Genomic DNA, 25960 nt, shown 5'->3' with positions numbered 1-25960 from the left:
ATTAGAGATGAGATCTAGTGGTTAGAACAGTGGGCTGAGAACCAGGGTTCGAATTCCCAGAGCCGGTGCAAGAGTATTTGGGATCCTAGGTGAACCCTCCTGCTTTTTCCTCCTCCTTCCCCAACTTACCAGCATAGCAGTCCATCCTACCAGTTGTGGCACAGCACCCCTCTAGGCCTCTGCTGGCTGGATTTAGCTACCCCCAAAATTCTGGCACTCTAGGCAAATGCCTAATTTTCCTAATGGAAGCACCAGCCCTGCAAATTCCATTTCCCCAACTGACACTTCCTGTGACCTTGAGCAAGCCTCATTATCTCTCATTGCCCCAGGTACCCTCAGATTGTAAGCTCTGGGGAAGGGACTTATTGTCCCTGAATGCTAATAATGCTGTAAAATACCTTGAGCATTAGTTGGAAAGGGGGTAAAAAATGCAATAAAGTTACATTAACTGGTACCGCATTAAGAGCTAAGGAGTGACCTCAGAGGAAGAAAATCTTACAAATATGAAACACAGCTATATAAAAATGTAAAACCTTTTATTCTAACATTAAAATGTAAGAAGTTAACATGTTTGGAGAGAAAAGAGACAGGCTGTGTAAACAGGTGAACAGAGCAGAACACAGCAACAAAAAAAAAAAAAACCAAACAAGTTAATATTTTAGGTCTGTTGAAGTAAATATGTGTGCTTTTCAATTTTTTATTTATTTATTTATTTATTTAACGGTTTTATATACCGACATTCATCAAAGATATCACATCGGTTCACAGCGTAACAAGAAACTAGTGCCAGTGACGGCGCTTTACATCGAACAGGTTTAACATAATACAATTAAAAAAATATTGGAACATAATAACTAGAGCAAGAGGAAAGGAAGGGGAAATAAAACATTAAACTAAAATTAGAATAACATGATTACAAGATAGTAAAAGCAGAGAAAAGGGGGGAAGAAGTGACAGAAGAATAAAATTAGATTAGTAAATTATTGTAAGCGAAGATTGCAGGTATATACAAAATGTACAATTATAGGGAATAATATAAAATAACAATAGTTCAGGGAAGGGGAGAGGTGAGGTGAGAAGGGGAGGGGGAGAGGTAGGGAGTGGAGGGGGGAAGGGTAACACAGGAGGGAGGGAGAAGAGGAATGGTGTAAGCTTAGGTAGAAGCCGGTTCAAGCGGGGGGCTCACCCGCTTATAGTGAAAAACCAAGTCAAGGGGGACAGAGAAGGGAGGGTGTAGATGAGAGCACGGGGACTTTAAGTATATGCTTTGGTGAAGAGCCAGGTCTTGAGCTTGCGCTTGAAGGTTTTTGAGCATTCTTCTTGGCGAAGTTCAACTGGCATTGTGTTCCAGAGAATAGGCCCGGCGATAGATAATGCACGGGCTCTCGTGGAGGTTAATTTGTAAAGTTTGGGTGAGGTGGTGGGCATGGTGGCGAGATGAATGTGTCTAGTGGGTTTATTGGCTTGGTGAAATCGGAGGGTGTCATTGAACCAATTCATTTCAGGATTGAACAAGGCCTTATGAACGAGTGAGAGAGCCTTATATTGTATACGGGAGGCTATGGGAAGCCAATGTAGATCTTTTAGGACCGGTGTGATGTGGTCGTGTCTGTGAGTGTTGGTCAAAATCCGGGCTGTTGTATTTTGTAGTATTTGAAGGGGGTGGATGGCATTGTTGGGGAGTCCGAGGAGAAGGGAATTACAATAGTCGATTTTGGCAAAGATAATGGTTTGTAGAACCGTACGGAAGTCAGGGGGATGAAGTAGAGGTTTAAGTTTTTTAAGGGTGTGAAGTTTAAAAAATCCATCTTTTATTATACTACTGATGAATTTCTTCAGTGTGAGGTGGCCATCGAGAATGATACCCAGATCTCGGACTTGTTGAGCAAATGGGATGTGTGAAAGAAGAGAGGGGTTCAGTTGGTTTTGGGGTGAGATAAGCATAATTTCGGTTTTAGTGGTATTGAGGGCTAAGTGGATGGAAGATAGGAGATTGTTTATGGATTGAAGGGTATCTTTCCAGATATCCATGGTTTTTGAGAGAGAGTCGGTAATGGGGATGAGCAACTGTACGTCGTCAGCGTATATATAGTGAGGGAGGTTGAGGCTAGAAAGGAGGTAACAGAGGGGTAAGATGTAGATATTGAAAAGGGTTGAGGAGAGGGATGAACCTTGTGGGACACCTTGCTTGAGGGGTATGGCCTTGGAGATATGATTTCCTAACTGAATTTTGAAATCTCTGTTACTAAGGTAGGAGTTGAACCAATTGAGAGCAACACCTGTGATGCCAATTTCAGTTAATCGCTGTAGGAGAATGGAATGGCTGATGGTATCAAATGCAGAGGAGATATCAAGAAAGGCAAGGATATAAGATTGTCCTTTCTCAAAGCCTTTGAGTATATGATCTGACAGAGAGAGTAAAAGAGTCTCGGTGCTATGAGATTTTCGAAAACCGTACTGAGAAGGTGCAAGGATGTGGTTGTCATCGAGATAGTCGGTAAGTTGTTTGTTAACGGTTTTTTCAAGGAGTTTGGATATGAAAGGGAGATTGGAAATGGGGCGGTAATTGGCTAGATCAGAGGGGTCTAGTTTAGGCTTTTTTAGAATAGGTTTGACGATTGCTTGTTTAAGGGGGACAGGTACCTTTCCTGAGTTAATGGACAGGTTGATGATGTTAGTTAAGGGTTTAGCAATGAGGTTAGGTATTGCGAGGAGATGTTTGGTGGGTATTGTGTCAGTTGGATGGGTGGAGGGTTTGGCTTTTTTAATGAGAATTTCTATTTCTAGTGTAGAAGTGCATAGGTATACAAATATACAGAGCTGCCATAAATTTGGACCCCTCCTGTACCATAAAGAAATCTGTGCAATTATACATATCCATATGAATCAGAAACAATGGCCAGGTATGATACGTGTAATGTTACAACTCCAAGTATAATACATACAGTATTAGTGTTAAAACTTCTGGCAGGCTAAGACTGAGAGAAGCATCGTTATGAATTCAGCTCTCAGGCAGAAATGCGGTTAATTTACCTAAAGTGAACTGTGCAGCAGTAACCCTCACACTGCAGTTGTCCCTGTTTTATACAGACAGGGGAAGAAGAATTAATTGGTACACTTGAGATCTCCACTCTGCCCTCTGCTTAGACAAAATGCTTCCAGTTAATCATACAAAACACAGTCACTCATTAATAAGACCAAAAGGAACACTACACAAGTACAGCTAACAGGATTAAAAAGCATGAGGGGAGACTGTCCCTGTCCCATTATCTCAATCAGAATCAAAAGACAAGACCAAATAGGGACAGACCAGAAACTTGGGCAACAGACAAACTTTCAAGATCCCTAACTTTGAGCTCAGGAAGCAAAAGGCTCTCTCTAGGAACACACCACTAGCATGAAGGGTAGCCTTGACAAGAAAAACCCACTTAATCAGCTCTCCACAGGTTAAAGCAGCAGTGCCTCTTACTTACTAGCAAAGACGAATTCCCAGCAAGGAAGGAGTCTGGGAGATGGATAGGAAATGCAGACATTTGTCCCATTCATCTTTGTCAAAACTAACTGACGGTTAATGGTTTAAGCAGGCAAGGACCACAGCCTCTCCTGCTGGCATACAGCTCCTTAGAAAGGGAGTGAGAACCCGGGGGTTGCACTATACAGGCTGCCTGGGGACACAACAGTCAGGGCCACGCTTGGGAGGAAGAGAGAGTCTGCTGTGGTCTGCTGCAGCATTCTTTCATAGTTTGACCCTAATTTTACATTTTGGAAAACCCTTTGCTTTATTACTGTAAGGCTAATTTTTCTTGAGGGTAACGTCTCCAAATGGGTTAGTTTTGTGCATACTATAATAGGAATAAACCTCACTCTTAAGCCAGAACATGTTGGATATGATCTCAGTCTATCAATTTACTGCTATTGCTCTTCTTAAGGCATGCATTGTGTCAAAGAGTGCCTCCTTCATGAATTCAAAAGGCGTAATATGTACAGGCAACATCAAGGAAGTTATTTTTAATCAACCCAGTGGTGTCCAATACTACTGGGTTTATTTCCGTGTCTTTCTGCCACATTTTCTTGTATGTATGTATGTAAAGAAAGAAAGATCTTCAAGTCCTTAGGGATGCAGCCAGCGACTATTTTACAGAATAGTTGCTTGATACTGACACTTCTATTAGGAATGCCAGTCTTGTGTTTTTCTCCTTTACCACTATGTCCAGTTTTCTAGTATTGAGATTTTTACCAGTAGGAAGGGGAATGTCCCAGGTGATCACAATTTCTTCATTCTTGGTCATGATCCCAGAGATCTTTTGGTACAATGATGTTGTACGCAGAACCCCCGGATTCCTGCAGCAAATCTTTCAAGATTCTGCAGCAATTATATTGCAAATCTGCATAATTTTGCACTTTAAATAATGTAATTTTTTTTAAATAAAAGTCTTCCATTCCACATCTTACAAGCAAAAAACCGGAATGCTGGGCCTCCTTCCGCCACTCATATGGTTGCTGTTGAGGTCGGGATTTCCCATGTTGGGCCTTTGGCCTCGGCCAGCGCAGGAACGGTGGCCATTTTAGGTTCCCCGGCAGACTTGACAGCGCTTTTGGGGAGACTAACGAAGTTAGGGCTGTTCAGTTTGGAGAAGAGATGACAGAGGGGATATGACAGAGGTCTAGAAAATCATGAAAGGACTTAACCAATTTACATTATCCTGTTCATTTATTCTCTCAGATAATAGAAGGACTAGAAGGCACTCCATGAAGTTAGCAAGGAGCTTATTTAAAACATACTGAATTCTTTTTTACTCAGTGCATAGTTAAGCTCTGGAATTCATTGCCAGAGGATGTGGTTACAGTAGTTAGTGTAACTGGGTTTAAAAAAAGGTTTGGATAAGTTCCTAGAGGAAAAATCCATAAACTATTAATTAATAAGCAATAGTAGCTTGCGATTTATTTAATGTTTGGGTACTTGCCAGGTACGTGTGACCTGTATTGGCCACTGTTGGAAACAGGATACTGGGCTTCTTTAGACCCTTGGTAAGACCCAGTATGGCATATCTTATGTTCATCTTTAGGTTTAAGTACACTTCTCCTTATTCATTCTTCTGTCAGGTTTTGATCTATGAGTGATTGTGGAAATAAATATTTCCTGCTGTACTTGTACTTCTGTCAATTGTTTTCTGGTCTATTTCTTTAAAGCTGGTCCAGCTTCACAAAAGTGGTGGGAGAGAGGAGATAAACTACAAGCTGGTTAACCCCTCACCTCAGTGATGGGAAAATTAAAGGAGACTGCTGAAGAAAAGGATAGTGAACTCTCTCCAATCCAGAGGGTTGCAGGATCCGAGGTAACAGTTTTTCCCAGAGAAAAATGTCAAATGAATTTGATGGATATTTTTTGATTGGGAGATTAGAGAATTAAATCAAGGGCAGATACTTGATGTGGTTAACTTGAATTTCAGCAAAGCTTTTGATAGAGTCTCACACAGAAGGCTCATGAATAAACTGAGACTGGGAATGGGTCCAAAGGTGGTAGAATAGATTAGAAACTGGTTGATAGACAAGACAGCAGATAATGGAAATGGATCTCACTCTGAGTAGAGAACAGTTACCAGTGGAGAGCTTCAGGGATCAGTTCTGTTCAATATCTTTGAAAGTGATATTGCAGAGTAGTTAGACAGATGTCTTTCTGGGGATAACACTAAGATCTGTGACAGAGTGGACAATCCTGAAGGAGTAGAGAGAACGAGAAGGGATCCAAGAAAACTTGGAGTGGTCAAAGATTTGGCAGCTAGGATTCATTGCTAAGAAGTGCAGTGTGGTGCATTTGGGATTTGGGAATCCAAAGGTATGTATGTGATGGGGTAAGGGGCACAAGAGACTCATGTGCATGAACCTGGAGAGAGACCTCAGGATGATAGTGTCTGATGATCTGAAGATGGCAACACTGTGTGTCAAGGGAGTGACCAAGGTCAGAGATGCTGAACTGAGGAGGAGGAGGCATAACCAGCAGACAAGGGTGGCGATGATGTCCCTGTACAGGTGATTGGTGAGCCCTCACCTGAAGCAAAGTTCTCAGTTCTGGAGACTATATCAAAAAAAGGCTAGAGACAGAATAGAATTAGTCCAGAGAAAGGCAAACAAAACGGGGAGGGGTCTGCACAGAAAGACACACGAGATGAAGCTTGAGGACCTAAATATGCATACCCTAGAGGAGAGGAGAGATAGGGAGGATATAATATAGACTTTTAAATACCTGGAAAAGTATTAATAATGAACAAGAATCACACTTTTTCCAATGGAAAGGAAGCTGTAAGAATAGGAGTCATGATATGAAGCTCCAAAATGGTAGATTCAGGATCGTCAGAAAATCCATTTTTATAGAAAGGATGTTTCATGCCTGGAATACCCTCCCAGAAGAAGTGGTGAGGACAAGAACAGTAAAACAATTCAAAAGAGAATGAGATAAACAGAGGGATCTTTAGTGGCTAAAAGGAGGAACTTAAGAACCATGGTACCCTGTGGTAACTTTGGTGTTACATTTCTGCAAGGGGGTAACCTGCATGGAATGGCAGTTATAACCTTAAAACACCTTGCTGGGCAGACTGGATGGATCCATTTTGGTCTTTATCTGCCGTCATTTAGTAAGTTACTTTTTTGCAAATTCTATTGCTTCTTTCTCCAAGCGTGCTGGTGGATTCTCACTCATTCCTTCTGCTCATCAGTACGCTTTTCCAAGTTTATTGATGAAGACAGATTCTGGCCTTTCACTTTTGTACTTCAGCACTTTTTGAATATTTGGATCTGTTGATGTGTTAAGTACGATTGGAAGCCTATGATGGTAGCTCTATATGTTTAATCTAGTTCTATAAGACCCATACCATTTTCAGTTCTTGGGAAGAGTAAGCACCTTTTTCAGAATTAACAAGAATTTTCAGAGAACAAACCTAAGACCGGGAGTCCCTTTCTGTGCACCATAAGCTAATTACAATATCACAACAAGCCCTGCTGGGCACATTTCCAGTACAGCATGCTAAGCATGTAATCTGTTTTTAGGATTTAATTTACCTAAAGCTTTGTAGGCAAACAGACATTTATTAGTATTCAACTGGCATTACTAATATCTTCTGCAGTTTGACAATCTCAGAAACATGGATCTAGACAATTACATTTTGAGCACCTAGTCTAGGAATGCAGTGGGAGATAAGGATGAGAGATGCTCCTTCTTACCTCAGGCAGGCTGTGGGTTTTCTGAAACTGGGACACAGAATAGCTGCGGATGTAGTCTCCCATCTCTTCTCGCGTTTCAATGGCACGTTTTACCAGCCACTGCACAGAAAACAGGAAGAGATGAATTAGAAGAATGGTTCCTATGCCACTATAGAAAAAAACCAAAGACTGAAACTCCCTTCAAACCACAAGGGACATACTGGCTTCTCTGTTGATTTAATTCCCTTTTCTTTGGTTGACTCAACACAACTAGAGTTTGAACCATGGATCCTCTACAACCACTACAAATCTGTTCAGCCTAATCAGGGAAGATCTGGAGGGAATAAACAGCCTCTGAAAGAATCACTTTACCCCTCCTTCCCTGAAAGGGTACATTGATGGTACCGCTTAGTTACCTGGAGACATGAGGGCTCAACAGGTCAGAACAGAAGATGGAGTGATCAAATTAAAATTTTACATTTTTATCAATATGAATTGCAGCGTTAGAAATCCCAGAATTCTTACAGGGGTAATTAAGCTCTGGCTGGCTTGGTGTCCTTGAGCTAACAAAATCTGTGTGCGAGACTCTCACAATAGCTAATATTGTTAAACTTGTTGGAGGCAGGAATATGTTTTTAGTGAAATCTAGATGTCCTTATAAAACAGCCCAGGCACCAAACATATTTTTGGAGAGTCAAAATTGATGAGCTGATAAGAATGGAACAGTGTGAAGTGCTCTCCCCTACCTATGAACTTGCACTTCCTTTCAGTATGAAAGGCCTCCCCCTTTCTCCATCTTCAATTCCTAACTGAAAACATGGCATAACTATGAATAATCCTCTCAAATATATATATTTCTAGATGACACACCAATTTTTATTTATATAGGTAAGACCATCATATTAATAGGCAATATGCATTGCTGCAAGCTCAACTGCAACCATTGTTGCTTGCCCAGGATATATAATCATAGGTCTGCCTCCCCACCACTACCATCCAAGCTTTTTTTGAAAATGTTTTGTTTCTTTTAAATATGCACATAAAATGTAGCATTTATCTTAAACACTAATGGAAAGGGAATTCATCAAGATATAAAGAAAGGCGCTATGCCCAGTTGTGCAAACCTCCCAAACAGATTGAAATGACCGCTAATCCAACATGGTCCATGTTTCAGAAGTCCCAGCTTCCTGCTTCAGGGAAATGATAAAATAAGACCAACAAATTATATTCCTCTAAGGGCATCAGAAAACCTTTTCACAAGTGTTGGCTGTGAAAAGTTATTTTTAGAGGAATATAAATTGTTGATCTTGTATTGATCATTTCCCTGAAGCAGGAAGCTGGGACTTCTGAAACATGGACCATGTTGGATTAGCGGTCATTTCAATCTATTTGGGAGGTTTGCACAACTGGGCATAGCGCCTTTCTTCATATCTTAATGAATTCCCTTTCCATGAGTGTTTAAGATTAATGCTACATTTTATGTGCATATTTTAAAGAAACAAAACATTTTCAAAAAAAGCTTGGATGATAGTGGTGGGAAGGCAGACCTATGATTATATATCCTGGGCAAGCAACAATGGTTGCAGCTGAGCTTGCAGCAATGCATATTGCCTATTAATATGATGGTCTTACCTATATAAATAAAAATTGGTGTGTCATCTAGAAATATATATATTATATTTAGGAGGATTATTCCTAGTTCTTCTTTGGCTTTTACTTCATGGACCTTATTAACTAAAAGCGCATCCATTAATCTCCTTAAAGTCCACTTCCTCCTATGATCTACCATTACTCCACTCTTTCCTCATGTTTTTTGTGCATCTTCCAGCATTTCTGACCAGACTGTAAGCTATATGAAGGAGGGAACTCTATTAGGTACAGTAGTTGTATGACTTGTGTTCCCTGTATGCTTCTCTGTCCATGTCCTTATTACACAGAGTATCAGCGTGAAGGGCTGAAGGAAGGCACGAGGTGCAGATTTCTCCACATTCCTTCTCTTTCCCCTTCCACTTCTTTCTTTATGATACCCAGCTTGGGTCTCACATTTATTTTCACCTTAAAGAAATACAATAAACCATTTTAACTTGCAATTACAAAATGGGCTATTCAAGTGGTAGAATGGACTGGCTGGTGTTTGAGATGGCTAAGTAAAGCAAGACAAGGCATCCTCTGTCTTTTTGTCATAGAAAGCTCCATCTAGCATGGCAGAAAGCCCTCTTAATCTTAGGTGGTCATTTGTCTACACGCTGAAACACGTTTTGTGGCCAAAGCAGGCTTTACTTGCCACCAGTGGCTACTGAATTTCTGCCACAATGCAAAGGGAAAGTGACATTGAGCACAAAACAAAAATTGCTAGAATTCACTTCCAACTCATGCTAGGGAGGATAACATTGCATGCAGGCTCAGAAAAGCTACAAGAGTCAGCTGTTTTTCTTTTTCAAGAGTGTACTATTAAAAACTGTACCTGAATAACAGGAAATATATGAATAAAATCCAGTCCCTGAATTTGATGCGGCTCCAGGCGATGAGGACACTTCATTTTTGGTAAGACAGAGACGATTTTTTCCGTTAAGGCACTGGAAAAGGAGTGTTTTATTAGGGCTAAATCTTGGTACCGATCAACTTAATAATAAAGCCATTAGAGCCAATCCAGCATCCCCATTTTACAATTACATGATATATATACAGTTACTGCAGTCTTAAAGTGCCCTCTAGTGACTTTGTTCAATATTACAAAGCTGATGAAAAATACAGTACATTCATTAATGGGCAGTGTAATTTTTACAATTCTTTTCAGGTCCTTTAAATAATATAAATTAGAGTACAGAGGCAACAAAACTAAGGGAAAATAATTATTACAATTCACACTCAGTGGCAAACACAAACATACATTTATTAGAGTTGGCTCCAACAGAGCACTAAAATTTCATTCACCAGCTCCCAATGGCAGCTAGCGAGTGGTCACTGGTGTGGTACTGGTACTAGCACCCAAGTGGGCTGTAGGGATCGGAAGATAGGAAGTGCATCTCTCAAAAGCTGCTGTTTCCATTGGCTATTATTTATCAGCATGTGTAATCAATAACCAACAGGTGGACAGGAGAAAGCTAGAAGTAGCAGCACTTGAGGGAAATGCATCCGGCCTATGACAGCCCACTTGCACTGTAGTGGTGCAGCAGTAACCACTACTCTATACAGCATGAGAGGGAAGGGCACAGAAAAAAGTAAGGGTAAAAGAATGAAAGGGAACAAAAGGTACAAAGGAAGGGGAAATGGTGGGGAAGATGGAAGGGGACCCTGTATGGCTGCAGGAAGGAAAAGCCATTGCTCACCACAGAGGGAGGATGCCCGAGAAGCTATGAAGGCGGAAAGAGGAGAAGAGGGAAAGAAAGGGAAGATAGTGGTGGAGAGGAAGAATAGGAGTCGAAGAGAGAAAGCAAGCGGAACATAACATTTCCTAGGACACAGGAGCATCTCACAAATCACCTTCAGGTCAATAGAGTAAAGTGCGGCCGCGGTTACCCTGCTCCTAACCCGCTTTCTACTCACTTTTCGGCCGCGTTAGTCCAACCCGCGATCCACTATCCCCTTTAATCTACTCTTACCGCCTCTTTAAGTCACCGGGTAACCCCTTCCGCCCGCAGCATGTATATTACATGTAAACGATAGAATTAGCTATTCCCTCCCATACAGTAACGCGCGCCCCGACTATTGCTTTTTTACCCTGCCATTTTGCCGCACGTTTAACCTGCTAATTTATCGCCTACCCCTACCCCTGCGTTAGAGGCAGGGGTACGGGCAGACGGCAAATTTTCCCCCAAAAGGAAACCTAAAAACCTAAAATCCCCTCCTCCCGAAGCGACTTGACATGTTACCAACTTACTTTTTGTTGCTTTCAGCCCCTTCCTTTCTCTGCCGTCCTCCGGAGGGGGCAGCCGGTGGCGAAAGCAGCTTGCAGCGGTCCCCCCCGCGCAGGTCCCAGTTCTCCTGGCTCAGCCCTCATCTGAAGATTGTGAAGTCAGGTAAGAGCCCACTGTTCTGTGCCCTCTCCAGTCATGGCGCGAGCGGAGCGAAGCGAAGCGTACTTTCATTGGCTTGAGCGCCCGTCAATTTGGGCGCTCAAGCCAATGAAAGCACATGGACGGGCGTGCATGCCGCACGCCGTGACGTCACGCCCGCCCATGTGCTTACATTGGCTTGAGCGCCCAAATTGACAGGCGCTCAAGCCAATGAAAGTACGCTTCGCTTCGCTCCGCTCGCGCCATAACTGGAGAGGGCACAGAACAGTGGGCTCTTACCTGATTTCACAATCTTCAGATGAGGGCTGAGCCAGGAGAACTGGGACCTGCGCGGGGGGGGGGGGGGGACCGCTGCAAGCTGCTTTCGCCGCCGGCTGCCCCCTCCGGAGTATCTTTTCATGGGTTAAAGTTGGGATCCACTTCCTGGTGCCTGTCATTTCAAATGTCATTTGAAATGACAGGTACCAGCGCACCCAGGATACTGTATAGGCGCTGTATTAAGCGCCTATACAGTAAAATGGGTTGCGCGGGCCTAACGCGTCAGACGCTTCTTGGACGCGGCTTGCATTTGCAAGCTATTTAAATACAGTATCGAGCGGTAGGTGAGCAGGACTGTGCGTGCGGCAAACGCGGGTGCGCCCGGCACTAACGCAGCTCTTCCTACCGCTCCTTACTGTATCGACCCGCTTAAAAGCAAGTTTGTGACATCAACAAGGTAAGTCTCTTCCAGTTTCTTTCACCTCAGTTTTTTGGCACTAGCCTATGTACCAAAAAAATGCCGATTGACTTTTCTCCCCTCCCCTACTAACCACAGAACAAGAAGTCTGAGTGAGGTGAGTGCAAGTCTGCAAGTGCATCTAATATTTTGTGCCTTGGTCTCAATCTGATCCAGTGGGAATGCAGTATTTTTCATTCGTTAACTGAGAAAGCAGGACTAGGAAAAAAGCAGGTGTTGTGCTACAACTCTTTACCATGTAGTTGTTTCGCTAATCTCAGTCCAAGCAGCACATTACAGTTTTGCCACAAAAATGTTCCTTGTTTTAAGCAAATCTCTGCTAGTACGCAATCACAGAACTGAAATTATAAGAGTGGTATGAATTTCTCAGTAATAGTTAAAATGCTTTGATTAGCAGAAATCACTATTGAAAAATTATCAAGGGAAAAACGTTCCTTGTAACTCGAGCCTTTTCCATTACTACTACTGAGGAAGAAAGGGCTCATCAAGTACGATCTGATCGGGAGATGTCCTGAGATAAAGATTCAAATCTCCCTCTAACTCTCTGTACCACCCCAGATAAGTCACTTTCCTCCCTGTCCTCTAAGCTTCCTAAGTGTTAACAGCAGCAGAGCTATTTCTTCTCCTATCAACCCTATGTGTACTTTCATCTCCTCCAGGTTAAAGAAATGTGCAGCCACACCGCTTACCCAAGAGGTGGCTGTGTGTGTAAATTCCTACAAGGAGTCAGTTTCAAAACAGTTCGGAATTTGATCTAAACGAAAAAAAGTGTTAAATCCAATTTACTGCTGCTGGTACTACTAAATTTTAAAAAGTTATGTGCATATGAAGGAGAAAAAGATAATAGTGAATAATTGTAAGAGAGAAAATAAAAATATTAGGAATGACGTGCTTGAAAATTATACTGAATTTTCATTAATTCTGAGAGCATGCACATGTGGGTGGAGGAAAGAAGGAAACACGTTCCCTAGAGTCTTCAATACAAACAGCAGCTCTCAAGTACAATTCACATAGTTGCACTTCGAAAGTCCCTCAGCATCCATCTATAAAAGGACTCATACAAGCTCTGAAATAAGGGCAAGATAATGGCACTCAGCAGGGGAAGACTTTCATTCACAGCTCAACAGCACACTATCAAGGTTATCAATAGGCCTCAACAAAGAGATCCAACAGAGACAACAGAGGGGATTGGGAAACAAAGCTTGAACAGCCATGACTGTTACCAGAATTGATTAATTTAAAACAAAGACAAATTATACTCTGGAGCAATGAAGTTAAGTAAGAGCTCCAGTTAGAAAGGAAGACTAAGGCACTAAAAGCAGGGTTATTTGACCTACAGCCCAGGACCATGTGGCTCTGCAAAGCCCTTACAGGCCGATTCAGTAAAAGTCTTGGGAGCGCGCCCGCAGGCCACTCTCCTGTGCGCGCGATTCAGTATTTAAATGAGGGCCCGCGGTAAAAAGAGGCGCTAGGGACACTAGCGCGTCCCTAGCGCCTCTTTTTTGAGGGGAATGGCGGCTGTCAGCGAGTTTGACAGCCGCCGCTCAATTTTACCGGCATCTGTTCTCAAACCCGCTGACAGCCATGGGTTCGGAAACCGGATGCCAGCAAAATTGAGCGTCCGGTTTTCAACCCGCAAGCCCATTAAAAAAATTTTTTTTTTTTAATTTTTTACTTTTGGGGCCCGATTATAAGTTGGAGGGTGTACAGTAAAGCAGTTTTTACTGCTTTTCTGTACACTTTCCTGGTGCTAGCAGAAATTAAACGCCTACCTTTGGGTAGGCGCTAATTTCTGAAAGTAAAATGTGCGGCTTGGCTGCACATTTTACTTAGTGAATCGCGCAGGAATAACTAATAGGGCCATCAACATGCATTTGCATGTTGCGGGCGCTATTAGTTTCAGGGGGTTGGACGCACGTTTTTGACACGCTATTACCCCTTACTGAATAAGGGGTAAAGCTAGTGCGTCGAAAACGCGCGTCCAGCCTGTTAGTGAGGCTCTTTTTCATCAAGTTATTAAAACATCACAGAATCAAGTAGCATGCATACAAAAACATTATGAATAATGAACAAAGCATTAGAAACACAGAAACATGAGGGCAGAAAGAGACTATACAGCTCATCCATCCAATTAATTTAGCATTACAATTCTCATCATTTCCTTAGAGATCCCTTGTATTTATCCCAAGCTTTCTTGAATTCAGACACTGTTTTGGACTCTGTCCTCAAAAACTCGTGCTTCAATAAATTGGTTAGCCATTTTTTTTACTTTTGTAGCTGTTCCTTTCAGTTTTTTTCTAACAATTTTTCTCATTTTATCAAACTTTCCCTTTTGAAAGTTTAGCACGAGAGCCTTGGATTTGCACACTGTTCCTCTTCCAGTCATTAAATCAAATTTGATCATATTATGATCACTATTGCCAAGCGGCCCCACCACCGTTACTTCTCTCACCAAACTTGCAGAATGTAGACTGGCATCTAATACAGCATAAAAGACCATAAATTATAAACAATCATACAGAGAAAAACAAACTCCAAGAAGCAGGTGTAAAAGACCTATCATCGAGTTCAAGGTGCAGAGCATTTCATCTCATGATTTTACTGTGATAAACCAATCATCCAGGTACAGGAAGACTTGCATTCCCTGGTGCTGGAGATGAGCTTGCAATGCATTATTCTGTGTATTTTTATTTATATATTGTGGTTCTTATTAATGCATTAATAAAAAGAAAATTACAAAAAAAAAAGAAATTGTTCAGCGATCCATCTCATCGGTTGCAATGTGGATAGTGGCCGGGAGAAATGCAACCAGTACCCAGACTGCACAATTTGGAGGACCCAGAGGTCCTTGGTGATCTGACACCACTCCTACAAAATGTTGGATTCTCCCCACTATTGGAACAGATTGTCAGGAATGGATTGTTCAGAGAGATCAAAAACTAGGCTCCAGTTTGGGCTGGGGCAGTTGTGTGGTTTTCAGCTGAAGATGTTCTCTTTGTCGAGGCCTGGCAAGAAGTGGCTGTTGACACTGGGCTGGGAAGAGGAAGACGATAGTGTTGAAAAGAGCAGTAGGGTCTCCTGTCATAGTATGATCATTTTTATGGGTAGAAGTTATGTCGCACCATAGAGAGCTGTTCAGGAGCCGCCGAGAGTGACTGCAGTGCAGCATTTTGTCTTTTAAGTGACCATCTCCTGGTGCTTTTCACAAAAAAGATTGTTCCCCAAGCAGAGCAGGTCTGTCAGTTTTTCGTGGATGTCCGCATGGATGCTACTTGCTCTAAGCCATGCCATGTCTAGCTCCAATGTAGGCTTAGGAGGTACGTAAAACAGTAATGAAGGATTCGTAGACCAGCTGAAGAAAGTGATGGTTGCCCTCTTCCACATCTAGGAGTAGTTGTGGATAGCAGTTACCCTGCTCAGTGGCAGGTAGGAAAGACTTCAATTTCTGAATGCAGTCAGAAATATACTGTACTATATAGAATTGGTGGACAATAACGTGGGCAGATAGCAGTGTACTTTGAAAGATTTTCTTGCCAAAGTTATCTAGAAGTTTGGGGTCTTTTTATAGAGGACATTTTGAATGAATCTGTGTCTTGTCTTTTTCATAGCACTCAGCTACTACAGACTGGAGAGGCAGCTGAACAATACCAAAGCCTAGTGACTGCTAAATTTGAAGTCCAGTTTTCTAGCCACAGGCATGATCAAAGTGGGAATTTCTCACATTCTTATCTGTATAACTTTGAGGATGCTGTGAACTGGAAGGGTCACTGGTTCAGCTGGAGTATCCAGTATCTAAAGGCAGCCAAGGAGCTCAGAGCAAGGGTCTTTGCAGACATGGATGCCCAATGCTATACCCATCTTTTCCACAAACTTAGAATAGATAAGATTCTCTAGTGGCAAAGTGTGGACCAGAGGATACGGAAGTGGGTCGGAGGGTATGCCAGTATAGTCTTCATCGGAACCTAAAGGTACTGGCTCACTTATCCAGAACTCCAATGACTAAGAGGGAAGGGCTCCTGGTTGACTGAGGATGAGCAGCCTTGTCTAAAATCTCTGACTTACTAGAATTTTCTGTGATAGACAATGAAGAACCCCTAAATAAAGGGTTCTGATAAGTTTGCCTGGCATTGTGCTCAGGCCAGAATGAAACCAAACTCTGCACTTCACAGTGTTCTGCAGTCTTAAACCTAAGAATGCAGATAAAATTGCTTCCATGCATTTCAGCATGCTAAGAAATGGTATAGGCAGACCTTTCTTTTCCTGCTAGTGACTTTTTCCCCCGCATGCTGCTAACACTCTTTTTACTATCGTAGAAGCTACTCGCCTCAACCAGTGACAAGACTTTCACAATCCAAAATAACTATGTACAAAACTTGAGACAGTTTAAGAGGAAAATTCTTTTTACAAATTTCATTATACATAAATTCTCAAGTCATAATTTGACTATATTCTTTAAACCAGATACTACAGAAAAGTCAATCTTATGGAACCAGATAGTGGGTGTAACCTGCAGCAATTGTCTATTCCAGATATGCAAGCACTAAAACTACTACAAGTATAAACCAAGTAGCTCCTCCTTCTTTAGACCATGGGTAGGACTGTATGATGAGATAAGAGCTCAGAGCAGCTCATTTACTCCTCCCTGACCTGAAACCCAGAATCGTACTCTTTGGACCCATGGTGCCAGTCCAGTGGGTGATGTGATCAACTGGTCATCAGCAGCTGTGGCTGACGACAACTTTAAGAGCAACCATGCTTCAGTGAGATTTCATCCCTTCCCCAAGGCCTCATGTATTAGCTTTTTAAATGAAATAATTGCTGTTATTGAAATGCATTGGTTTGTTTCTTTGCCAACTAAAGTACATAGTTAAAGAAACTTAACACCAGGTAATTAATAATTCTAAACTTTTTAAATAAAGTACTTGAGAATGACACACAAAACATTAGAATCTAGTTAAAAGTAAACCTGCAAAATGCCTTCATTTTACAGATCATATGCAAGGGGGGGTCAAACTCACAAGCTTCATTTCTGCTGGAAACCCCTTTACCTTGTCACACATACAAGTTACCAAAACAAAAACCACCACTGCCACATTCCCAATAAACTCCAATTCCAGTTACTCACAGTCCCTTTGATGAAAATTTTATTTTGTCCTCATAGTGAATTTACAGTGATGTTCCTCTCTTGCCCAGCAGGGGCCTACTAATGGGCACTGCTCACTGCCATCCAGGGCTTCCCAGGATTTCAGCAGTATTGGTAAGAGCCTCTTTACTATCGATTTATCCATACATCACCACTGTAAGAACATAGAATGCCAACACATAGCACATGGTCTGATCAATGTCCATATCCAGCAAAACAACCTCAACAGGAGCTTCTCATGAAGCTTTTCATATTAATGACTACGGACAAGACACTCACTAAAATCAGAACGATGAAGGTTTAAACTCATTCAACGGAAAGGCTCTTTACAGTTACGTTATGGGAGATACTGAACGGACTACAATTCTGTTTGATGAATGAAAAGTACATTGCTGTTTCATCCTCTTAAAAACTTACATTTTTTGACCAATTGTTGAGTTTTCCTGAAACAGCAAATCAACATCTATATCAAAGTTGCATGTAGTTATACACCATGTCATGCCACCTACTACCTAGAATAAAGAACAAAAGAATAAGCATTAATGATTCTTGCAGCATTTAAGAATAACCAAGAATGAGAGCCAAGATAAACCTCTCATACACAGTGGCTCCATTTAAAGCATGATCATCATGCAAGGGCAGTTCCCCCTGTCGCCCTCCTCCCCCCTTGAAAGGAAATGGAAAAGGGACTTTGGTGGGATGCCAGAGAAGCCTCCATTTAGAAAGCAACCGAGAAAGCAATGATCACATGAACAAGTCATCGCCTTAGAAAATTACATTTCACTCACAAATACTGATGTTGCTATAATTACAAGCCCTCAGTCCCATGTGCATTGTTGTTAATGAAAACCTTTGAAAAAAAGAAGCCAGTTCGGGTACACACCAAGGGTACTCAACTACCAAGAAGACAGTGAGAGCTAAAAAGGAATTAGCATAACTACTTCAAGTGAATCGGTTGAAGTGTACCCAGGCACCATTTTTCACTCTGAGCACGGGGTGTCCCAACTCTAACCCTCAAGGGCTGCAAACCAGTCTGGTTTTCAGGATATCCCAAATGAATATGCACGAAATAGATTTGCATACAACTGAGGGAGTATGCATGCAAATCTCACACATATTCATTAGGGTTATCCTGAAAACCTGACTATGTGGCCCTTGAGGACCATTTTCAGGAAAATGGTCTACACAAACATACTCTAGGAGATTCCCTGTAAATTGTGCTAGTCGCTCTTTATGCCAGATATCCCCGAGTGTGTGAAACCAAAGGCGTTATTTTCCAGGGTTTTTTGCAGAGGTATAAAGAACACTACCAGATGTACATACATCTTTGAATTAAACTGCAAGAGGTTTGTTTTTGCCTTTTGGTGCATACTAAAATCATTAATCCAGTCCAGTGAAATTCCAGGCCATATAAATTCTATACTTCTAAGGAATAGTAATTCCAAACTCTGATGTTATGAAAGGTACTAAACAAAGACTTGGTCCCTGCAGTTGGGATGAAACCTTAATATCACTAAAAATATGTCAGGGTGATGGCAAATGGCATTCTGCCATAGAATTTTCACAAATTTTATGAGAACATATTCCTACCTTATCAAATGGTGACAACCCTTTAATTCTTGCCCTAAAGTATCCTGCTGCAACTAGCAGCTCCAAAATTGCAGCCAGCTTTATGTTTTGCTCTTCATCTTCTCGAATGTCAACCTATGGGCACCAAAAAAAGACAAGATTAGTATTTATAGAACAGTAGGTTTCTTAATATGCGGACTCTTTAGCAAAGTAACTTTAATCATTAATCACTATCTCAGTGAGTCCTGTCATTTGTATAATACTTGTTAAATTGTAAAAGCATATTTGGCAAAGAACAGATATTTCTGAGTATTTGAATATTCATACTATCTGCAGTTGGGGAAAAATGGCTATGCTCAAAGCACTTCTTTTTACTGAGGCCTTCAAGTTAATGTAAATGCTATTTTCCTTGGCTTAATATATATTAGTCAGTGCAGTGTATGCTTTTATTACTTTTAAGGTATTATCTTTTATTTGTTGTTCAATGATGTTCATTTCTGCCTATGAACCGATGGGGGCATAAATAAACATGTGGATAAAGGTGAGCTAGTTGATATAATGTATCTGGATTTCCAGAAAGCATCTGACAAAGTCCCTCATGAGAGACTTCTGAGGAAATTTTTAAAAAAATCAAGGGATGGGGGGCAGTGTCGTAACGTGGATTGCTTTCTATCTTTCAACCAGTTGTCAGAGAGTAGGACTAAATGGCTAATTTTCCCCAATGGAGAAAGATGAATAGTGGAGTGCCCCCAGGGATCTGATCTGGGACTACTGCTTTTTAATATATTTATAAATGACGACAAGTGAAGTGCTCAAATTTGCTTATGAAACCAAATTATTCAAAATTAAGTTACATGAGGATTGTGAGAAGTTGCAAGTAAATTTGCAAAACTGGGAGATGCAAATGGCAAATAAAATTTAATGTGGACAAGTGCAAAGTGATGCACAGGGAAGACTAACCCAAATTATAAACTATACAATGCAAGGTTCCACATTAGGAGTTACCATTCAGGAAAAGGATACAGGCATCAATGATATGTTCAAATCTTCTGCTCAGTGTGCAGCAGCAACCAAGAAAGCAAATAGAATGCTAGGGACTATTAGGAAAGGAATGGAGAATAAAACAGAGAGTATCATAATGCCTATCTTCTGCTCTATGGTACGACCGCATCTTGAATATTGGGCACAGTTCTGGTCACCATATCTCAAAAAAGATATATCAGAATTAGAAACGGTACAGAGAAGGGCAACCAAAATGATAAAGGGGCTGAAATGAGTCCCCTACAAGGAAAGGAAAAAGAGGTTAGGACTCTTCAGTTTGGAGACGTGAGAAAGCTGAGGGGAGATATGACAGAGGTCTATAAAATAATGAGTGGGATGGAACAAGTCACATAGTGAGGGTACTAGGTGATACACTTAAAACTAATAAGAAAATATTTTTTTACTCAACGCATAATTAAGCTGTGGAATTTGTTGCCAGCAGCTGTGGTGAAAGCTATTAGTGTAGCTGTGTTTAAAAAAAGTTTTGGACAAGCTCCTGAAGGAAAAGTCCAAAAACAATTATTAAGGCGGAGTTGAAGGAACTCCACTTCTTATCCCTGGGATAAACAACATGGAATCTTTCTACATCTTGGGATCCTGCCAAGTATTTGTGACCTGGATTGGCTACTGTTGGAAACAGGATACTGGGCTTGATGGACCTTTGGTGATGACCCAATATGGCAAGCTTTATGTTCTTATAACTTTGGATTTAGCAGGATAGAAATGCTCAAAAATAAATAAAATTATCCCTTTGAATTTTACCAAACTAGTTAATTTTGGTTGATCAAAGCAAGAAAATAATAATGTTCTAATCTTGCCCACTTAAGCCAGGCCATTTGGGAGACATTCTAAAAACTAAACATTTGCAATACTAAGAGTACCTCATAGTCACTAAATTATCCTCATTCCAAAGTTTCTAGAAATGCAGTCAACTTATTGTCTTTCCAGGAAAGTTTATGAAATTCACCTAAAAAATGATTCTCAGTCCTTCTCCTTGAGTGACTGCATTTGTTGGAATACACTGGACAGTTCCAAAATGAATACACAGTATCACAATTCTAAACCATAGCACAAAATGTTAGATAACATGAAAAAACATTTTGCATTGAACAATAAACAGCATCGCAGGGAAACATAAGAGAAGGGGACTTAATATATTGTTTTACCTCACTTCAGTTCAAACTTACTAAGCCAGATAATGTAGCATAATGCTCGAGACCAAGGCCATTCCAGAAAATAAAGTATTTCTGGATAACAGAACTTCCCCATTTGTCAGCTCCTCTTTCCAACCCCCCCGCCCCCTTGCATCTCCCCCCTTCACCGCATGGTGGTATGATCCAATTCTCACTCACGCCCCAGCCTCTGAGGCTGAGCTGGTTGTTAGGTAACCTATTTATCCAGCCACCGATGCCTCTCCCTCCCCCATAGTTCACAGACTTAGATCATCCACTTGCACTGTGCTCCACAGATTTCAGCTATGGCGCACTCAGTAATTCAAACAGCTGATCTGAGATTGTGAACCACATGGGAGGGCTGGCCAAAGCAGATTACAGGAAAGCCTGGTTGCCACCACCGACGCCATCTGTTTGGCTGAGGTTCTAATGAGTTCATGCAGTGTGTCTGCCAGAAAGGCCGTCCCTGACTATTCTGGCCATCCTATCCCTAATGTTTCTTCCTGGAGCTGCTGGAACCATTTGACCAATGCCCCTGGCTACATAGCCCCCACATCCCGCTGCTTGTAAGGACAAACTCGCTGTCTCTAATGCTTTGTTCAAAAAGGCTTCTACCTTTCTATCCTGTGCGTCTCTTAAGGAGGCGCCCCCTTCTACCGGTATAGTCGTCCTCCGACACTGCTGCCACTGGGGCATTACCTTTGGGACTTTTAGTAACCTATCTACCTCCCTCTGTTGTAGTGGGTAGAGGAAGTTCATTAGGGACCTTGCTTTCAGGGCTGAATGGGGCATGACTTATTCTCCCTCAATCATCTCCTCTATAGCAGGGTGGAGGGGAAAAGCTTTTGCTGGTCTTTTACCTCTCAGTACTGGGTCCCCTCGCAAGCTCTTTTCCTCCTCATTTTCTTTGCCCGACTCCTGCAGGCGGGCGTAAGGCTTGCATAACCTTCACTATGAGGAGACTCGATTCTTCCCTCCTAAACAATCTCATTGATACATCTCCCCCTTCACTCCCCTCCTCCTCCACAGGAGCTTCCTCTGGGAGTTCCAAATCCCATGTATCACTTTCCGAACCATCAGGGAAGGGGGAGCAGCGGCAAGGGGGTTTCGTCTGTCCTAGGCTTCTTTAAACCTGACGTGTATTGGGAGCCCAAGGGGGGAACTACTTCCCGGGGGGGGGGGGGGAGGTATTCTAATGTAGCCACTTTGGCTTTCATTTCTTTATGGGCTTGGTGCATTAGTAAGATAAATTCTGTGGAAAACTCAGTTTCCTGTTATTTGCCTTGCCTTCTTCCCTCTAGGGCTTCTTTCTCTAACTCAGGGCCTGCCTGCACCTTGCCTGCATCCCCCCCATGATGGGCCCTCTGCCCAATCAAGCTGCTCATGTGGCTCCCTCTGAGCTGGAGTGGGCAGTGCATCTGCCTGCAACCCGCCCCTCCCCTCCTGATCAACATTGTCTGTTTTCTGGTGATTCACAGCCATCACAGCGGGGGCAAAAGGAGCCCGCGATGGAGCTCCTCCTTCTCGTCCCACATTGTGTGCATTTCTGGCCCCTCTCTGCCATGCGTCTTGCCGCTGGAGAGGGAGAAGCCTGTGTTCCTGCCAATGTGGCTAAGGACACCAAACCACTCCCTATGAGCTTGTGCCTCCCCCTCCTAGAACTGCCCTCTGAAGACCACAGCTTGCTTAGGACTACTCTGGGGTTTGTTTGGGGGGATGTTTTCCAAAAGGTGAGGAGGGGCTCCCCCCAGAGTCTACCTAACTTGCCCTATTACTACTTCTCTCTCTTTTTTTTTTTTTTTTTTTTTTTAAATAGTACCAAGCTATCCCAGTACACCTCCCACCTAACCAGAGGCAGAGAACTACTGAGGATCCTCCCAGCTATCCCAGGATATATAGTGTGAGTGACATAAGCAAAAAAAAAAAAAAAAAGAACGTGGAAATAAAGTTCTCTGCCTCCACCTATTGGCAAGCAGGGGAATCCCCAAAGGTGTGGACTGGTCTGCAGGACGAAAAGGAAAAAGTCTTTACTGATGGGCAATCTAATTGGAGAATGTCAGTGTTAACAAAATTATCTGCACCACAAATATCCTTTTCTCTCTTAAGTCTTTCCCCTCTATCTGTGCTTGACTCTCGTACCACCCATTTGCAAGGATAAATAGAAGTGGGGGTTCTGCCATGGCACCCCTATCCTTCAACAATCACTGGACCCTGCTCATGTTAAAGACACCCACCACCACCAAGGAGTTACCATTCCCCAAACTCTTCCCCATAGAGGATATGGACTTGTTCCCTGAAGTCTCAAAACCGCCAAAATCCCAGAGACAATGGAGACAGGCCAAATATATTTTTGCAACTGCCCAAGAGACTGAGGGGATGGCTACCTCAGAGTCAGAGGAAGAACTTCCAGCTAACTGAGATCTCATGCCCAACCTGTTAACTAGGAAAACTAGGGTAAACCACCGAGTCTTTTGAGTGGGCTAGGGAGCACCTACCTTATTGTCTACCTACAGAGGGTAGACAATAAGGTAGTTCAAGAAGAGTAATATTCAGGTCCAGCAGGTATTTCCATTTCCCCAGAGGGCTCACGATCTAAGTTTGTATCTGAGGCAATGAAGAGTGAAGTGACTTGCTCAAGGTCACAAGGCATGACAGCATGATTTCAACCTTAGCTTCCCTGATTCTCAGCTTGCTACTCTGAGCACTAGGCTATTCCTCCACTCCAATGACCATACTGAATTATTTTGATAAATATAGTATGAAATATTTAAAAATATTCTGCACAGAATTATGTTTTGTTTTGTACATAGTTTTTGAATTCACTCTGGAGTCAGGTTTCCAGGTCAACTCACCCCCGGTATATCAACACACTACAGCTATGAACTCAGAAGCTGAGAAACCCAAAACAGGAGAGCTCCCATGAACATCAGTGATGGAGATACTATGTATAGAGAAAGATAAGACCGAAGAACTTGCCTTCCTCTTTTTGGCTAAGATCCAAGTGTAGGGCCTGAATAATGAGTCAAAAACAGTCCCTCACTGACAGTGGTGGCTAGCGTGTGTGATTGCAACAGCAAAACTAAAGTGACAAGAAATGGAAAAAAGTAAGAAGATGAGAGCAGCAGGAAATGATGGAAGAGTCCAGGGAGGGAGGGAGCAATCGATAGGGAAGTACCACCTACTTTTCAACCCATCAGCAGTCACTGCTTCTTAGTGTTTTGGCTGAGATTCCAAATTTGTATAATATGGGAAAGGAGGCAGCTAATATCCTGCCACCTGACCCCATTTGGGATGCAATATTATAATGACCATTGCCAAAGCAGGAGATATAAACCACCTGCTTAAAAAAAAAAAAAGTTTAAAAAGTCCCATAACAGATGAAGTCAAGAGAGCTCCCAATCTTGCCTCCTCTATCCCAGGACTCAACCTCTATTACCAGGGGAATTCTGCACCAATTAACAGAAAATTCTATCCCCTTCCCCTAAGACTGAATTCTACTTTCTTCTACAAAATTTGGGCAACTCACCTTGGCCAATGGAAGCATCTGGGTTCCTTACGCTATTCTTCCTCATCCCCCAAACCCATCTCCATTGGCCAGTCAGTCCACTCTCACAGCTCCACCTTCCCTGAACCTCCCAGTCTTTTCCATTGCTATCCCGGGAACAGCTACTGCCTTTTAGCAGCATGTAAGTTTGTCAGATAGTGCTTTATTGAAGACATCACATGTACAGAGATGGCACAAAGAGAAACTGCAAGTAGAACATGAAGAGAGGAGACTGGCTAACTGACTAGCTTAGTGGGAGGGACTGGCTGGCATGAAGCAGAGAAAGTAGATCAGAGATTAGTGGTCTGAGCTGCCAGCAGCACTGGTTTCTTGCAACTGCTGGCTTTTGTGGCAATAAACACAGACATTGCTGTGCTTTCTCAAATATTGACAGCTGCAAGACATCAGCACTGCCTGCCACTAGGACCTCTTCTCAGACTCCAGAGATTGCCAAATTAAAATCCCTGAAAACCAGAAGCCCCGTTTATTCGATTTATATTCTGCCGTTCAGCCACTTCAAAGCAGATTACATTCAGCTTACAGAGCAGTATTATAGTACTCCTAGAGAATTCAGCACCAAGAAAATAGTGGATCTTTGAAAAAGCATTTGTTCTAGTATTGTAGTTCAAATTATTACTCAAGGACAGTTTTCATGTTGTTACTTTGATAAAGGGTGCATGCAGAATTTGTGTTTGCCACCTCGGCTTTGGGAGCCTTTTTATGGACCCGGCGTGAAGCAGCCGCGCCTCCCCCGAGCGGCAGGATCTGCTCAGCAGCCCCCTGGCGGGGTGGTCTTCCTCAGCATAGATAAACATCCCCACCGGTGTCGCGGGAACCCAGATCTACGTCATACAGCACCACCGGCGGCCCGGCCTTACTCCGCCATCCGCGCCCAACACGAGACTTTACTAGTGCGCACCGACGCGCGGTAAAGCACCTGGTACCTTGTTCTGCAGCAAGTTTCCCTCCCAGGGCTCTTCCTGCGTCTTCTCCTTCATGTCGGCTGTGAAAATCAAACCTCCCGCTGCCGGCTTACAGCGAGCGCAACTAAACACGCAGTGTTGTTGCCAAGTCAACGGTTTGCCCACCAAATTGCGCTGCTTTTTTTTTTTTTTTTAATCCTAGGCGGCTTATTTACTGTAACGGGTTTTTTTTTTACCGCACTGTCACCAACAACGAGTCACAACTCTTCCCCCCTCTTTGCTTCCACATTCAGCTCTGGTCGACACCCCGGGCACGGGCGGGGGGCGGTGCTCGTGCATGCGCACCAACACGGAGCCATCACACGCTTCCTGCCAACTGAAACCTGCTAGCAGGCAACGGTCGCTTCCGGTCTCGGGGTGATTAATAACACTTCCGGTCTCGTGGTGATTAATAGCCTGATGGGCTATTGCCCTTTGAGTTGCGGTGTGCAGCAGTCTTTCTTCGCTATAAGGAGCAAGTAAGGTTTGTATTTTGGGGAAAATGTAAGCCAAAGCGCTGCTTGGGATGGGCCGGGGCGGTGGCAGGGACTCACAAAAACCCCCTGATACTCCACGGGAG

At 42.6% G+C, this 25960-nt stretch overlaps 1 protein-coding gene across 2 annotated transcripts in view; it reads right to left on the bottom strand.

The window, feature by feature from the left end:
• CCDC93 (coiled-coil domain containing 93) overlaps window positions 1-25724 on the bottom strand; it is a 371692-nt gene extending 345968 nt beyond the window's left edge. The window contains exons 1-5 of one of the 2 annotated variants that reach the window (XM_029605342.1): window positions 25363-25724; window positions 18683-18796; window positions 17510-17604; window positions 9662-9773; window positions 7219-7317 (exon numbers count right to left, since the gene is read on the bottom strand). In XM_029605342.1, the coding sequence (XP_029461202.1) occupies window positions 7219-7317; window positions 9662-9773; window positions 17510-17604; window positions 18683-18796; window positions 25363-25416 (474 nt within the window). In that variant the 5' untranslated portion in view covers window positions 25417-25724. The remainder of the gene's footprint in view (window positions 1-7218; window positions 7318-9661; window positions 9774-17509; window positions 17605-18682; window positions 18797-25362) is intronic. The other variant, XM_029605343.1, reaches the window with a different exon arrangement.
• Between the last annotated feature and the right edge of the window lie 236 nt (window positions 25725-25960).

The sequence above is a fragment of the Rhinatrema bivittatum genome, chromosome 6 (assembly GCF_901001135.1).
Source record: "Rhinatrema bivittatum chromosome 6, aRhiBiv1.1, whole genome shotgun sequence".
NCBI lineage: Eukaryota > Metazoa > Chordata > Amphibia > Gymnophiona > Rhinatrematidae > Rhinatrema > Rhinatrema bivittatum.
Note: the sequence above shows the minus strand (reverse complement) of the source record. Positions and strands in the feature narration are given on the sequence as shown.